Raw genomic sequence first — 18,318 nt, forward strand, 5'->3', positions numbered from 1 at the left:
GCTATTCAACCTGTTTGCAGTAGAGCAGAGGGGACAGAGTTTCTACTCCAGACTGTTCATGCTGCCCAGAAAAGAGAGCTCATGGTGCCCTATCTTGGATCTGTCCATTCTCAACACCTTCCTGGTGGTCCCAAAATTCAAAATGCTTACTCTACAACAGCTGTTTCCTATGCTAGCCAAGGACTCCTGGCTAGTCACCCTAGACTTAAAAGAAGCTTATCTGCACATCCCCATAAGGGAATCTTGCAGGAAATATCTACGGTTCAGGAAAGCCTCTATGCACTTTCCTTTGGCTTATCTACTGTGCCCAGGGTATTCACAAAGTACCTGGCTCCAGCCCATTGCATACTGCAGGCAGAGAGATATTAAAATTTGCCCATACTTGGACAATTGCCTGATTCAGGCGGACAGTCAGGAATTGCTACTTCAGCACCTGGCATTTGTAAAGAGACTTCTAACTTCTCTGGGGTACACCATCAATGAAGAGAAATCACATCTGGTGCCCAGCCAAAAGATTGTATTCCTGGGAGCAAGTTTGAACACAACTTCCCAGATGGCATTCTTCACTCCAGAAAAGCAGGTTCATTTGATAAACTACTTCAAACTAATGGCCACCAAAACCCAACTATCTGCAAGAAAAATACTGCAAGCCCTAGGGTTCATGGCCTCATGCATTCTACTAATTCCATATGCAAGACTGCATATGAGGAAACTTCAGAGGTACTTAGTCTCTGGTGTCAACATTCTCAGGACTTGGAATCACTGATTCCTATCATTCCTTGTCTAAGGGCAGAGTTCCTTTGGTGGGCAGAGGCTTGCACCACAACAAGGGACTTGCTTTCAATCAACCCCTCGCTGCCCAAACCCTGACAGCATATGCATCAGACTATGCATGGGGGGCTCACATGGCAGGCAAATGCATTCAAGGCAAATGGAGCCCAGGACAAATTCACCTGCATATCACTCAAAAAGAAATGTTAGCTGTAAAGAATGCTCTGACAGCCTTCAAATACCTTATCCTTCCAGGACAACTCTTCATAAAGACAGACATCACCACAGTTGTGGTACATAAACAAGCAGGGGGGAACTCATTCCTACCCATTCTGCAGGTTAGCCGTGGCCCTGTGGAACAAGGCCTTGAGCAACCAAGTGCACCTGCAAGCTCAATTCCTGCCAGGCAAACAAAATTCACTGACAGATGACTTAAGCAGGACTCTACTGGACCCACACGAGTGGAAATTGGAACCCAACTCATTCAAACTTCTAATCAACAGGTGGGGGACACCAGAGGTGGACCTCTTTGCCTCCCCCCAAAACCATCAGTTGAGCAAATTTTGCACCGGAAATCCCCACAGCCAAGCATGGCGAGTGGATGCCCTATCCTTTACATGGGAAAACCTCTCAATTTATGCCTTTCCCCCTCTGCCCCTCCTCTCAAAAGTACTAATCAAGATCAAGCAGGACAGATCAAGGACAATCCTTATTGCACCAGACTGGCCATGCCAGCACTGGTACCCACTCCTACGCAGTCTGACAGCAGTGCCACCCTGGCACCTACATCAGACCCCCTCCCTGCTGTCCCTGCAGGGGAGACAGATTTTGCATCCTCAGCTGCAAACACTGAACCTTGCAGCCTGGCTTTATTCCCTGATCACACCACCAGCAACCCTCAGCAAACAGGTGCTGGACGTCATCCTTAAGGCCAGAAGGTCTAGTGCTAGGAAATCCTATTCAGAAAAGTGGAAAAGAGGAAAAGATACTGTTCTTGGAGCCAGTCTCTAGGAAAGGACACAGCCGTGCCCTCCTTACCTCAAATCCTAGATTACCTAGCAGAGCTGCTCCACAAAGGCCTATCCTTTTCATCCATTAAGATTCATGCCTTGGCCATCTCGGCTCATTACAGTACTGAGCCACCTCTCTCTTCTCACCCTCTGATCAAACAGTTCCTGAGAGGAGCTAATAATTTAAGACCCCTGAGGAGAGCTCCCACCCCTGCCTGGGGCCTTAACTTTGTACTAGAGAAGCTCACACTTCCCCCTTTTGAACCTGCTGCTATGGCAGAGTTAAATTCCTCTCTTGGAAAACAGCCTTACTTCTAGCCAACACTTCAGCAAGAAGAGTGTCTGAACTACAGGCATTAATGGCTGTGGAACCCTTCATTATTTTCCATGCTGACAGGGTCTCCCTCAGGACTAACCCATCATTTATGTCCAAGGTGGTATCCAGTGTGGTTTTAAACCAATCCATCCTTTTACCAACCTTTTTTCCCTAGTCCTCAGAAAAAAAGGGAGAGGATCCTGCACTCCTTGGATGTGCACAGACAGCTCAGGTTCTACCTTGACAGGACTAAGCCTTTCAGAAAATCTGACCAGCTGCTAGTCAGCTTTGCTACAGAGGCAGAGGGCAAGGCCATTTCAAAGCAAACCATTTCCAAATGGATAGCACATTGCATCCATTTCTGCTACAAACACCATGGAAAGCCTACTCCACAGGGGATCAGAACTCATTCCACTAGGGCTACCTCAACTTCTACAGCATTGCTCAGGGGAGTCCCTACCAGAGACATCCTGGAAGCTGCAACCTGGAGTTCTGTACACACCTTCACCAAGCATTACCACTTGCCTGTCTTTTCCAAATCCAGAGCTGGATTTGCCACAGCAGTCTTAAAAGGCCTACTAGCCAGCCCTAATACTTCTTGACTGCCTCCACCCTTACTCAGCTTTGGGAATCAACCCAAGTGTGATGACTGCAACAGTGAAACACGAAGAACATAGTGCAGTTGTTTACACTTACCATAAATGTAGATGTTAGAGTGTATTCACTGTTGCAGTCCTGGTTACCCTCCCTCCAGCCCCCTGACTTTTCTAGACTTTCTACCAATCCTCTTTTTGACCATATATTATAGGTGTGGTATTTACTTTTTACTGGAGGATTTCCACACCATGTAATTGCTTCCTATTTTGGGGGCTCCTGACATCTGGGGCAAGAAAAACTGATGTAATGGCATCGGCTGCATGTTTTATACCCCTGATGACCTGACGTCATGGAAGAGGCAACAGCATCCAACGCAGAAATCCCAAGACTCTGGTATTCGGGCCGACTAAGGGCTATCTGCAGGCAGATAACCCAAGTGTGATGACTGCAACAGTGAAACACGAAGAACATAGTACAGTTGTGTACACTTACCATAAATGTAGATGTTCGAGTGTATTCACTGTTGCAGTCCTGGTTATCCTCCCTCCAGCCCCCTGACTTTTCTAGACTTTCTGCCTGTCCTCTTTTTGGCCATATCTTATGGCTATGGTATTTACTTTTTACTGGAGGATTTCCACACCATGTAATTACTTCCTATTTTGGGGGCTCCTAACATCTGGGGCAAGAAAAACTGATGTAATGGCATCGGCTGCATGTTTTATACCCCTGATGACCTGACGTCATGGAAGAGGCGACAGCATCCGATACAGAAATCCCAAGACTCTGGTATTCGGACCGACTGAGGGCTACCTGCTGGCAGATAAATCCAGGTGTGATGACTGCAACAGTTAATGCATTCGAATGTCTCCATTTATGGTAAGTGTCCACAATTGTACTTTCTGACCCTTGGTGTGATTCAGAAAGAGTACCCAGAATCTCCTCCTTGACCAATATCTGCAGAATCCTTCTAGGACCCTCAGAGGAAATCAACCATGGTCTCCCCTAGATATCCAGAGCAAATGCCTTTAAAGCCTCAGAAGACATGTGAAAAGATGGCTCCATCTGGCCTCTGACAGGGTTGAGGCAGAGGAATTTGATATAGATGCTAAACAGCCTACAGAGCTATTATCCTCTTCTAGAGGGGCATATGGTGGAAGCTGGACAGCTAAAGAATCTGGAAGAGAATTCTTGGCATTCTTCTTACCTAGTGTAAATATCTCTGGGTTAATAAATTCTGCCATATTACTCTGGCTAACTGTTTAAGCCATTGGTTTTCAAGATAAATGGCCAGGGAAGACAAACAGCTTCTGAGTATCTTAGGCACAAGTGCTTTACAGGTACTACAAGTGGGGTATGTTTGTGAGAAGCATCCAAATCAAGAGACACTGTATCTGATGACCCTTATGGGGAATCTGCCTCCCACACTGACATTTTCCCTTCTTAGATGGCATGAATGCTAGGTAAAGAAAAGAAAAAAACAACCCCAACAGGGCTGTTATCTGATGGCTAGGTATTCAGCACAGCAACAAGGTGTTCAGACCGGCAGCAAAAAAGTTCTGGGTAACTGCATCCATGCATCAAATTTATGCAGTATGTCCTGTGTGGGGAGCATGTGTGTGATGTACAGTGCGTACAGGATCACAGGACTTTGGTATACTGGCCAAATGTCGGGCTGCCCTGGGTGGGAGATCCCTATAGTAAAGAAATACTACAACAGTGATATCGAAAGACATTTAAAGATTTCAGAAAGTTGGCTCAATTGTTTGTTGCATTATCTAAAGCTAAACTGGGATATGGCATTTCCAATGTCACTTTTTAAAGACGGCTCTCTAATTGTATTACATTTATGACAAATTAGGTTGGTCATTAATCATTAAACCGACAGCTCATTTGACAAGGGCAGTAGCAACTTGCACAGTTCTAAAGTAGCCTTCCAATTTCCATTGCCTTTGTGTCTCATTGCAAATTGAATGTACAGTCCAGATCTCGTACCTCTTTTGTCTCTGCTGTTCTCAAGAATAGCCTTCCTTGATTCCACCCAAACAAATTAGTAGCTAGGGAATCTGTCCCAGCAGTTGAATCAGAAGAAAATGGACAACAGTGGATATGAAGTTATGAACTCGCCATAATGAGAGAGCCATCTTCTATTTTCGTGTGATTCAACATCCCTCCCTCCTTACCATTTCCAAATGGACACCTGTTCCTTGAAGAAAAATGGTACCCTAGGGTACTCTTGCTAATGTAACCTCAACAGATTGGTTCCTTTTCTTTACATGGGCCCCCCTTTTGTATCGTACATAGTGTTTAATTGGCTCAAATATTGGAAACCTATAACCTTATGTTAGGTAAACTCGATCTGGGGTATTTTGAGGAAGGAGAGGGAATTATGGATAAGGCAGGAGTCAGAGCCCTGGATTTGAAGGTTTAGAGGTGCTGAGACTAGGTCAGAGTCCCAGCAGTTGAATCAGATGAAAATAGGACAACACGGATCTGTCATTATGGTGAGTATATAAATTTCATTTTGTCATATGATGGGACAGAAAGGAGAAATCTCTGTCAGAACAGACTGTTTCAAGATGGTTGTCCTCAGCTATTGGGTTTTATTTGCATCATGGCAGATCTGTTCTAGGCATTTTTTTCATTACTTAGCAAGGATGTTGCACCTAGTATTTGCAAAAAAATTTTAATAATTCATACCAGCATCCACATACATGGTTGCTACTAAGACCATACTCCCAGTACATAAACACGTATGCACATTGTAATTAATTCAACCACTCATACCATCTGTGATGGTTTTGTGTGGTGTACATCATCAGTTGAACTGTTACTTGGATATGTAAAACTTTATCTAGCATATTTATTTGGAGAGCATCATAGAGTTCTAGACATTTCCAAGAATGCGAGTTGTGAATCACAGATGCATTTTTCAGCTGATAATATTTGAATGCATATGCTGTCCTGTGAATAGAGAAGAATATTATTTATTTCCCCACAGAGCATCCAGATTGTCTTTTTTATTAAGTGACACCCATACTCTCAATCTGCCTGATTTTAATACTGTGACTTTTGCCTCAGAGGTAACCTAGCTTCTCCTAGATTTTTATTTTTTTCATAAATGTATACCTGCTTATGGGTATTTACATTAAGGTTACATACAATGCCTCTACAAAGATCCTTGTTACTGACTGTAAGGGATTAACATCTGAAGACCTTATTTTCTGAGAAAATAAGTTGATCTTTCCAGTCCTCTGCTATGATTTTAAAAGGCAGATGCTATATTTTGTATCGATCATGAGTATAATGACACCTGATCTTGCATTCAGTATGTAAAACTTTGAAATGGTGCAACATGTATGCGTATGAGCTGCGGGATGTATGCATCATGATTTCCTGTTAATTATTTGAGCTTGACGTGGCGCTTCTAATTATGGTTACATGTAAGTAACCTGTTTGCTTGGTTTTTCGTTTAAGGCTGTGGAATCAAAAATAACAGTGTAGTGCTAAGACAGTAGTAAAAACAAAGACATGTTGATAACTGTAAAGGCTATCATCCATTTATAAGTTATGTTGCCCTGAAATGTGGTAGTGTGTAAGATATGAAATGTACTTTCTTTTGTACTAGGTAAAGCTTTACTCTGTATGTAGAATGTTGGGATGCTTTGTCCACTAGATTGAAACGATGCTTGATCTTTTGATTTTTTTACTTTTAGTGGTATAATGGCAGTCTGTTGCATTGCTATCTGAGTGACCCATGTACATGATGAGTGAAAGTTGTGTGTAAATCATCTTAACAGTTCAAAAACAGGTTTGCTGTAGTAAAAGTTATGTTTCAGTGCATATTTTATTCTGTGATAACAGGTGCCATTTTAATTTTTCTTTACTGAGTATACTTGACTATAAAGATAGCTTCTTTGATGCTGAATGTTTTAGTTTTGCACGTTGGTCACGGGCCTTGTAAATTCCTTAGTTGTGACTGATTTGTATTCTATAAACTCTGTAGATGTTACTTGATTGTTTTGTGTTTCTTTTTGGCAGAGATGTGAACCTGTTGATTTCTCCTTCAACCCTTTGGCTGATAAGAAGTTTACCTTCTATGACCCCAGTCTCCTGGAAGCAGTGAAGCTTGGGAATCAGTTTGTCCATGAGTTTTTCAGGCTGCTGTCACTTTGTCACACTGTCATGTCAGAAGAGAAAAGTGAAGGTAAGGATGTAGTGTAGTGGTTACTGGTTTATTCAATTCCCCTCCGATAAACCAAGTAATGGTGCTCCTAATTGCTCCTTTATATTGTCACCAGGTTTGTTTTCATCAGCTATTCCTGCTCCTGTTTGTCCTTGCCATTTGATAAGTCAGCATGTCTTTACCCCTATTTAGATATACAGATCGCACAGTGCTGAAGCTCAATGCTGGTTTCTGAAGTTGCCAGTACAGTTTTCCTTTTTTTTTTTTTTTATCGTTGCAAAGAAACGGACTTTAAAGTGAAAAAGGTATGCTGTTGGGTAGGAGGAAAATGCTTAAAACGTTTCCTGCTTTCTCCTCATGATGTATAAGTGCAATAAGGTAAAAGTTCATTTCTACAATAAGGTCAAAGTTAATTTCTTGTCTGCTTCTGCCTTTAACTGTATCCTGTCTAAGGAAAGTGGTAGCACAATTGATAGTTATTATACCTTTCTTTGTCTGTTTCAGATGAAGCTTCCAGACTGGAATTTAGCCTTGCTTGGGATTTAAGCTTAGTAATAAAAAGTTTAGCTTTGCCATTTCCTGAGCCAGTGTGTCCTTGTGATACAAGTTTTTGCACTTTAAAATCTTGATCTGATGATGTCCTTTTCATTCATTCCTCAATGAGTATATGTATGGGTATCGGATCTGACTTGGCTGTATTTACAGGACACTTGGATCCAACACCCGAGCTCTTCCCTTTACCCATAAAGCTGCAGTCAGCCTCCTATAACCTCATATCTCTTTTGCCACCATATCACTACAGAAGCAGATCCATCTCCTATAGCTTTTTTGGGTGTTTTCCCTTACTGTATGTCAAAAGTTTTAATCTCTAGAGCTTCTTGGCTTACTATCTTCCTATTGCATCCACCTCCCCTACCTAGTTAATGATTTTTTGAGTTCTTTACTTTGCGGTACCTTTTTTCTCTGTATCTTCTGCCTCCGGTAGCTGTTGGTATCATTGTTGGTACTTTTTCCTATTTATTTTCCTTTCTCATTTCTACCCTCTAGAGGGTATTTTCTTTACCTACCATTGTTGGTAGTTAAAATAAAAAAACATTCCTTTCTCTTTTTCTTATTAATCATTCTTGTGCTTTTAGTTAACACCAGTCTAGTATTATGGCTTAGAATCCAATGGGTTTCAAAAATGCACTTGAGTGGGCATAAGATCCTTAACTCTGAAATGGACCCCTTCACTGCTCCTGTCTCTGTGGTTCTAACATTTTTAGCATCCATTTTTCAAAAAGGATCTATTTTTTTCTACTGTCAGTGTAGTTGGCAGCCATAAATAATTTTCCTCAGGAAAAATTGCTTCATCATTAGCTTCTTCAGAGTTGTGCAAGGCTTTTCTAAAAGGTACTTTCGTGCTTAAGCCACAGTGAAGGACCCATTGCCTCCCCACCTCGGGATTTGATGGTCTTGTTGCAAGGGTTAAGTCAGAAACATACCTCTCAACCTGGAAAAATCAAAAGTCTGGACAAGGTCCGTGAAAAATAGGTACAAATTTGTATGCTGATTAACATAAAATTTGCATACATTATTGCGTAACCCCACCCACTCCAATGGAATTGTGAGATACCAACTTTCAAATGCAAACCGAAGAACAGACGACCAAAATATGGCACAAGAGTTCCCCTGCAGCCATTCCAGTGTCCCATCACCTGGCTGTTTTACCCCATTTACCTTAAACACTAATGTGTGCATACTGCTTTACTTCAAGGATTATTTGGATATTATTTTTATATTTTATAGCACAATGCACAAAAACACTAAGATATCTGCCAAACAAAGCAATACTGTCGCACAATGAAAATAGACGTGGCATTAAAATTTCTCTGCCCTTGAAACTCATTCATTGAAACAGCATTTAAACCCACGCCATATCCAAAGAAAATGCATCTGGCCAGTAGTGGATAAAGATTACCTTTGGGCTGTTTTCAAATCATAGGCCCCTTGCTTGTACACAAAACAAGAAACATACATGGGTTCATTGATGCACCTTCCTGACTTTATTAAATCAAATTCCTTGTATAATACAGCACACTTGTTAAGACTTAAGTTAGACCACATTTTAAACGTGTTTGAACATTTTTCCAGTAGGCAATGAAACAAAATGCATGAACCAATAATGACAAAACTGCCCACTTCAAAACATTTCCATCATAAAAGTCTACTTACACATACATACAATATAAATGTATATATATATTTATATATATTTATTTTATATATAGACAAAAGGCCACAAATCGGGGACACATTTTAAACATTGCTTGTATAATTTTGGAAAGTTGCTAGAATACAATGTTGTGTTACCACCATGCATTTTACTACAGAGTCTTGAACTCAGCCAGGACCCTATGCACTACAGTCAGAGGCTAGAGCAACATACCACTATGCCAAATCAGCAGTTTCCTGAAAGACAGGAAGACTGAAACGTAAATGACTATCATTTACTGAATTAAGTTCTCACTTGTCACCTCAGGTGTCAACGTCTTAGCACAAAAAACCTGGACAAAGCCAATAATAGGGGAATACTGATTTTATTAACTTAGAAAATTGCTAGTATAAGAGGTTGTGTGTTACCATTTATTTACTGAAGAATACGAAGTCTGAAATTCAAATGCCTGTCATTATTTAGTGAATTCAAGCCTTCAGTCACACTCATTCACACACACATACACGCGCACACACACACACACACACACGCACTTTATCCTTTTGGGATGTATAAAGTAATCAGAGGGTCAAGGGAAGCCCCCACCAAGAAAGTGACATGCATAGTCCAGCTAATTAAATGTGTTTTGGAATGCCACTTAAGCATAAGAACATCACAGCAGTATGCTGACTGGTAGTAAAGCTGCTACTTTAATTATTTCTAAGATGCTCCTTTACCAATTAATTCTTCCATGTCACTACAAAAATGTACTGCTTGAAGGATTTATAGGGCAGGGTAAAGTCCAACTGAAAAGTTTAATAGTAGTTATTTAGTGAATTCAAGCCTTCAGTCATGCGCACACACACACACACACACACACACACACACACACACACACACACTCTTGAAGTAACACAGTACCTTAGAAGCAGCATAAGATCTGAGTGTTTGTCGTTAAACTCCATCGCACTTAGCAGCAGCAGGGAAAAATAAAATAATCCACTTGGCCAAACTTGCGTTCGTAAGTAAAATCCACTCGGCCAGACTTGCATTCATATACCAGCTCACACTCTAGTTGCTAGCAAGCCGGATTTGAAACAGCCAGCCGGGAAAGCCCTAGAGCTCAATTCCGACTGGCTGATCTAGCTGACTGTGCTGACGTCATCTCGCACATGATGACGTCAGCCCCAAAAGCGCGGAAAATTAAAAAGACCTGCAAAAAATCGGAAATTAAGAGGTGCCAATTGGGAATCATGGCACCACATTATTTGGACCCCAAAACTCGATAAAAACCGAGTAATTTGGGACAGTTGGGAGGTCTGCTCAGAAACTCTTTGAACCATCAGCTTGGTCTGATTTAAATTTTTACTATGGAAAACAGCTTTTCTGGTGGCCATTACATCTGCAAAATGAGTTTCTGAACTTCAGGTTTTCTCTTCCAAATCTCATTATCTTATTTTTCACAGACAGGCTTACCTTACAGACCAGTCCATCTTATTTGCTTAAAGTAGCCTCCAAAATGAATATTAAGCCATTATTTTGCTTGTTTTCTTTCCCAGCTTTGCTAACAAAGGAGAATACATGCTCCATCTTTTGGATGTACAGTAGAGTCAGTTATCCGAAATGTCAATTATTCGAACACAGCCTTCCAAAGTTTTTAGGTAGGAAAAATCAGAGTCTGATTAAGTCAAAGTTGTACGTATTCCCTTATGTGTTTTTTGAGCTTGTAGCCCACTCGTGTGAGGCAAATATTCTTTATTTTCCACTGAGATTGTTGAATGGTTGAAAAGTGTATTCCCTACTGCTGTGGTATCCTTCAAGGCCCCTGAGCCAGTGGAAACCACAACCAAAGCTGCGGAAGCCCTTAAAAATGCCTTCTATGAACTCCTCCAGGACTGCATGGATCAGGCAATCCCAAATAAAACCAAGACTGTTCCCACAAAGGGCAAACGTCCAGTCTGGTGGACCCCAGCCATTAACAAACTTTACAATAAGAGGAGAAAGCTATTACATGATTGAACAAAATCCATAAAAGGGAAGTCACCCCTGATCATTATTAGTAAAAAAATACGAGCACTCATAAAATCAACTAAGGCCAATTTTGAGAGAAAAATTGCCATGGATTCAAAGGACAATCATAAGGCCTTTTTCAGCTATGTTAGGAACCTGGGTGGAAACTCCCAGATATGCTCAGAATTAGTCCAAAATGATACAAAAATCACTGAACCCACAGACATTGCCAACATACTGGCAGACAGGTTCAGTGCAAACTTCACCCCTCTCCCCTAAAGGAGAGATAACTATCCCAGCAGAGTGTAGCCTCCCAGACATCTCAAATGCGCAGGTGAAAGCTGCTCTCTCTAAAGCTAAAACACAGCATCAATGGGACCGGATGGTGTCCCCGGCTGTGTGCTACACGAGCTAAATGAGGAATTAAACCCGCACATAAGGCAGCTGTTTAATCTCAGCCTTACCACAGGATACGTGCCCAAGGAGTGGCGTACGGCAACTGTGGTCCCACTCCACAAAGGCGGTGCCTCTACGGACCGTGGTAATTACCACCCCATAAGCTTAACAAGTCTAGTCTGCAAAGCTATGGAGAGGATCATAATGGAGCTCATAAACAAAGATATAGGGGACTTGCAGACATTGGACCCGACCCAGTTTGGCTTCAAGGGCAGATCATGCCTTTTGAACTTGGTCGACTTCTTCAAAACGGTCACCAAGGCCATTGATGAGGGAAAGGCAGTCCATACAGCCTACTTTGACCTTGCAAAGGCCTTCGACACAATACCCCACTCGGGTATTGTAGAAAAACTTACCAGCTTAAATGTAAACCCATATGTCACAAGATGGGTTGCAAACTGGCTTAAGGACAGAACCCACAGGGTTAGAGTTGCTGGCGCTATGTCAGACTCCAAGCCGGTCACAAGTGGTGTCCCACAGGGCTCGGTCCTTGGCCCCTTATTGTTCGGCATCTACTTCTCAGAAGTACAGGCCAACATGGGAGGACTTTGGCTGACAAAGTTTGCAGATGACTGCAAACTGGGCGCCATAGTGGAAAGTGCATCGGACACGGATATCCTTCAGAAGGGACTCACGGAAACAGGTAGCTGGTGCCAGAGCCATGGCCTGAAGTTAAACGCCAAAAAATGTATAGTCATACCCTTTGGGAAAAACAAGGTAACCCCAAGCTACCATATAGGTGGCAATCCACTAAGCACAGAAGAGGTTATCAGGGACCTGGGGACCCAGGTTGACAGTGGCCTTTTTTGACACTCACGTTGCTAAAGTGGTTAGAAAGACCTTCTACATTGCCCACCTGATCATGAAGGGATTCACATCCAGATCTAGTGAGGTCATTGTTCCCCTGTACTCTTCACTTATCAGACCAATGATCGAGTACAATGCCCCATTCGGGATGTATCTCACCCGACATCTGCAGCAATTGGAGAGACCCCAAAAGTTCCTCACCAAAAGGATAAAGGGACTCCAAAATCTGTCATATGCTGCCAGATTGAAGAAACTCCAGCTCTATTCAGTTGCATACCGTCTGCTCAGAGGTGACGTGCCTGACATACAAGGCCATGTCCTACCCGGAATTAATGGACATGCTCCACCTCAAAAAATCCAAATCCACCAAAACCACTAGAGCAAGCGACTTAAACCTTAGCACGGATATAAATAGGACGTGCTGGAGGGATAGATTTATCACTCAGAGACTCCCTATGCTGTGGAATAAAATCCCTATCCATGTGAGGCAGAGCACCTCGCTGGCTCTGTTCAAGAGAAATCTTGACCTGTGGATGGGAGATCGTAGGTTTATCCCGGGAATCATCTCTGTGTCACTGCTGGACAGAGGCACAACAAACTAATGGGCACAGTATTTTTTCATATAAGGGGTGGCGTAAGCCACAAAAATTTGGGCTAGGCTTATAAATGCCTTAGGGCAGATAGCCTAGTATAAACCTATGAACCTATGAACCTACATGCAGCAAAAAACAAGATTTGAGAAGCTTTTTTATCTGGTTCAGTTATATGTTTGATTATCCGAACAATTTGATTCTTCGAACTACCCTAATTAGTTTGAATAATCGAGACTTTGCTATACATAGGCAACTATGTTTTCATCTCCACAGAACAGATTTCAGGAAGTCAGAACAAATTAATTGTTTCCTTCTCCCCAAACACAATGGGTTCACCAGTTTCTAAAATAATCCTGGCCAAATGGCTTACTGATTGTTTCCTTTGTTTGCAATCAGCAGGATCTGTCCCTACCTCCTAAAGCACATTCCACCAGGTCCATGGCTACCTGTTCTGTCTTTTGGTCTAGAACTTCTGTTGATGACTTTTGCGTTGCAGCCACCTGGTCTAATGTTCATACCTTTATTGCTCATTACAAATTGGATTTAACTTCCAGGAGTAGAGTTGCCGTTGGTTCAGCAGTACTCTGGAATATCCTTCCATGAGGCCAACCAAGGTCCATGTAGCTGGGGACTCTGTCCCAATCATTGAGGAATGAATGAAAAGAGCAACATCAGATATTAAAGTTATGTGCTTACCATAACTATGCATCTGTGTTGTCCATTTGCATTCTTCCTCAACTCCTCACCCTCCTTCCCTCTTCCCATCATCTCCTGGGGTGATCTAACGGTTATTGTGGAACGTCTGTCCCAGGTTTGTGCCCCAGTTCTGCTACTACTATTCTTACTTTGACTATGCTTAGGATTTCTTACTCCTAGGGCTTATAAGGCAGCAAACTCAATTTTAGCAGGTGGACTGGAGCTTTATGATTAGAGGGAGGAGCTCGAGAGTTGGATCTGAGAGCCTTGTAAATGCGGCAGAGTCATCTCCAAGACCTAATCATTGGGGAAGAATGGAAATGGACAACACAAATGCATAGTTATGGTGAGTACATAACTTGAATTTTTTTGTTTTGTGCTACTTCATGCAGAAAGATTTGTTTCCTGTCAAGTTTGTTCCTCACACTTTTAACTTGCAAAATGAGTAAACATACATTAATATTAAAAATTCAAATACATTTTATTGTGTGTTGTACAGTTTTTTCTCCATTCAACTTCAGTATTAACCTTTACATAATGCCTTTGTATTTTTCAGTGCTAACCAGCCCATCCACATCACATATCTAATTGTCCACTATTTTAAGCACTTCACTTTCTCCTTTTAAGATCCCACCTCCATTTCTTTAACAGTGCTCAGTACATCCTCTAAGGCTGGTTTAGTCTTGGATTTCCATTTTCTCATTATTGCTTTTCTTGGCCTCAAGTAGCATTAAACTTATGTCCTTACTATGTCTTGGCACTTCTAACTCTAAGCAGCAACTCAGAAATAATCTCCATAGTTACTCCATTTGTTTCAAAGCATTTTCCTCTCTCTGCCCCTTCACATCTCCAACACCTAGTCTGCCTGGTGTAGCAAAATATCTGTTCTCTTTTCCCAATCCTTTCTAAGCTCTTCTTATCCTTAATGTTACATGCCCTGCTTTTATATCACATTTTGATGATTGCATCTGTTTGCTGTATTAGATATCCCACTGGGGATGGGCTTTCATTTATTATTCCTTTGTCCTACTCTCTCTGTCTTTATTCTATCAGTCCTTGATATGGGCAATAATCCCTAACCCACAAGTCAGATATTTGTCTTGGTTTCCCTTTAACTCTATTACTTTTTCTCTCCGAATGTATCTGTTTCATATATTATGATTCCCTTTTTTTGCGCCCCCTTTTTGCCCTTGTCTATCCCCATGTCTTACAGCCCCCTCCTTTCATCCTCTGGACTAATATTGATTTGTTTGGGCTGGGGCCTGCGTAAATCTTAGTGGCATCCCGTGGGGGGTCCCACCAGCAACTGCATCTGCAAAGGGGAAGGATATTTTATGTTATGACCTACCCTTTTGTTTGCCACTCCCCCTTATGCCCATCCCATAATCATCCAAGAGCTCCTCCTCTCTATATGGACCATGCCTCCCCTCATAGAACCCTAAGTTTAATGTCCCTTCCCCCAGGATAGGCATACCAATCCCTCCCTGCTAGTTCCTCAAATGCCCAAGCTACTAATTGAACCTGGGTCAGCTAGGCTGTAGTTAAGGTTTTATCCTATGACATGGCACTAGAGCCCTTTATCATGGTGCCTTAGCTAATTTCCAGCTACCTTTTGGTTGATGTGTACATCCTTTTTATTGCATATCCCTGTTGGAAAAATCTCCTTACCCTAGTCCTGCACTTCTTAGGTAAATTTCTGCCACTTTATAGATGTAAAATTCTCTCTGGTTATTACTGTTTTATTTAATGACTTGAACGCAGAATACTAATTTGTTTCTCTGGCTCCCATATACTTTTCCTTGTACAATCAACTTTTTCCACTTTGATCTATATCCTTCAACATGCACACAAACTCATCATTTCTATGGCTTTAAAATAATCCTCCATGTTTGCTTATTTTCCTATCCTAAATAAACTTTTAGTTCCTTATTAATTGTCATCCACACCCTCTCACCAAGCTGTTACAAATATGAATGGCCTGGCATATAGGTTCATAGGTGTGTACTAGGCTAATGACCTTGGAACCTTTACAAGCCTAGCCCATAGGATTACCCTGGCATCGTGCCACCCGACCTTAGTTCCTAGTGCCTCTGTTGAGTGGAGCCACTGGAGTGATCCCCATGGTGAATTTTCTATTTCCCATCCACTCATCAAGATTTCTCTTGGAGGGCCAATGAGGTACTCTGCTTGACATGTATGGGAAGTCTATTCCATAGCATGGACAGTCTCTAGGTTATGCACCGGTCCTTCCAGCATGTTCTGTTAATTGTGGTAATGAGGTTGAGGTCTCTGGAGCGTGTAGTGCGGAGGGACTGGAATTTCTTTAGATTTAGCATTTCCAACAGAGCTGGGTCAGACATGGCTTTGTAAGTCAAGTGGAGGTAGCCTCTAAGTAGGCGATATGAGACAGAATAGTTGGAGTTTTTTTGATTCTGTCCATATAGGACAAGTGTTTAAGGCCTAGGATCCTCTTTGAGGTACGTGGCGGCCACTCCAGTTGCTGCAGGTGTCTAGTGAGGTACATGTCAAATGGGGCATTGTACTCTATTATTGGCCTAATGAGGGAAGCGTAGAGGGAAGCAATGACTTCTTTCTTCCTCGATGCAAAACCCTTAGTAATGAGATGTGCCACATAGGACTTTCTGACCACAGTGGCAACGTGGTGGTCAAGAGAGTTTGTTGTCAAAGTGTGTTCCCAGATCTCTTATAACATCTTCTGTGTTCAGTGGACTACCATCAGTGTGGTAATTCAAGGGAACCGGGTTTTTCCCAAGGGGGATGACAACACATTTTTTGGCATTGAGCTTAATGGTTCTGATACCAATCGTTGGTTTCATTGAGGCCTTTCTGTAGGATGTCAGCATCACCTGGGGAGTTAATAATAGCTCCCAACTTGCAGTCGTCTGCAAACTTTTCCAGCCAGAGTTCCTTTGTGTTGGCCTAGACTTCAGAGAAGTAGATACAAACAGGAGACTTGGAGTCAGTTACTTTCACACTTTGGGTTCTATCTGTGAGCCAGTTTGCAACCCACCTAGAGATATAGGGGTTGATGCCTGGCTTAGTGAGTTTTTCTAAAATTCCTGAGTGCGGAATGGTATCAAAGGGCTTGGCCAGATCAAGGTAAGCTGTATGAACCACCTTGCCTTCATCCACAGCTCTGGTGACTGACTCAAAGAAGTCAACCAAGTTGAGCAGGCATGATCTACCCTTCACAAAACCAAACTGTGTAGGATCCAGAGTTTGGAGATTCCCTATTTCCTTGTTAGGTCCATGATGATGCTTTCCATAGCTTTGCATATCAGACTCGTCAGGCTAATGGAGCGATAATTCCCGGGGTCTATAGTCACTCCTCCTTTGTGTAGAGAGATGACTGTAGCAGTGCGCCATTCAGTAGGGACAAAGCCTGACGTGAGCCTGTGATTGAACAGGGCAAACAGGTGAGGTGCCAGTTCACTCTGTAGTTCATGTAGAGCACAGCCAGGGATATTGTCAGGTCCCATAGAAGCTGTATTCTTGGCCTTGGACAGTGCTGTTTTAACCTGTGCAGCAGTAATACTGGGTGCCTGGCAATCTACTGGTATTGTGATTGGTCCTTTGGGGGGGCGAGAGGGCTAAAGTTGGCACTGAATCTGTCAGCCAGTATATTGACAATATATGTTGGCTCGGTATAGGGGGTACCATTGTGCAGTAGCTCAGAGCAAATCTGGGAATTGCTGTGGAGATTCTTTACATAACTGTAGAAGGCCTTGTAGTTGTCTTTACTATCTGCAGCAATTCTGTTTTCATAGCTAGCTTTAGAGGATTTGATGAGGGATCTCTACCTTTTGTTGAGGCTGATAAGGGAGTTTTTCCAGTCTTGGGACTTCGCCTTATTCCACATCAGTTTTCTCCTCCTGTTGTAGAGTTTGTTTATGGCAGGGGAGCACCAGATTGGCTTCTTTTTTTTTGAGGAAGCATCTTAGTTTTATTTGGTATGGCGAGATCCATGCATTTGTGTACTTGTTCGTACAGTCCATTGGTGTATGACTCAGCGGTCATGCAACTATTCATTTGCATGGGTGCCGTGAAGTTAGCCACCTCTGTTTTTAGGAGCCCAAAGTTAGCTTTGGAGAAGTTTTTCATGGTGGTTACCTTTGTGGGGGTGGGGTGGGAGGGATGTGGATTTCCAAGGTAATTAGTTTGTGGTCGGATCTAACCAGGGAGGAGTTGACTATTGGTGTAGAGCAACGGTCATACATGTTAGTAATGACCAGGTCAAGGATGTTGCTACCTCTAGTGGGGTTAAGAACGAGCTGGTCAATAGCATTGGAATTAATGAATTACAGAAAGCATTGTGCAAGTGTATTGGTACTTGAGTAGTTTTCCCAGTTAATGGAGGGGTAGTTGAAGTCGCCCAGTATGAGAGTTAGGTTGGACCCTAATATTCTCCAAGGTGCTTAGGAACATGGAGTGTGAGTCTTGGGACATGGTTGGGGACCTATAGCAGGCTACAACCTGAATCGCTGTCTTACCCAATGTTAGTTGCACCTGAAGTATCTCAGATGCGTTATGTTGGGCTACCAGTCTGTAGGTGTGCACATCCTTTATGAATATGGAAACGCCATCGCCTTTGGAGCTTCAGTCCAAGTTCTGGGGCCGAAAGGTATGGAATGAGTTATAGCCTGGTAGTGCAGGGGTGCTTTCTG

At 42.4% G+C, this 18,318-nt stretch overlaps 1 protein-coding gene across 1 annotated transcript in view; it reads left to right on the forward strand.

Annotated features, from left to right (window-relative positions):
- ATP8B2 (ATPase phospholipid transporting 8B2) overlaps window positions 1–18,318 on the forward strand; it is a gene marked incomplete in the record, with an annotated part of 2,601,455 nt that overhangs the window by 1,532,553 nt on the left and 1,050,584 nt on the right. The window contains 1 exon segment of the mRNA XM_044080643.1: window positions 6,733–6,898. Within this exon segment, the coding sequence (XP_043936578.1) occupies window positions 6,733–6,898 (166 nt within the window).

The sequence above is a fragment of the Protopterus annectens genome, chromosome 8.part0, assembly GCF_019279795.1.
Source record: "Protopterus annectens isolate FY-2018-M chromosome 8.part0, PAN1.0, whole genome shotgun sequence".
In the NCBI taxonomy this organism is placed as follows: Eukaryota; Metazoa; Chordata; order Ceratodontiformes; family Protopteridae; genus Protopterus; species Protopterus annectens.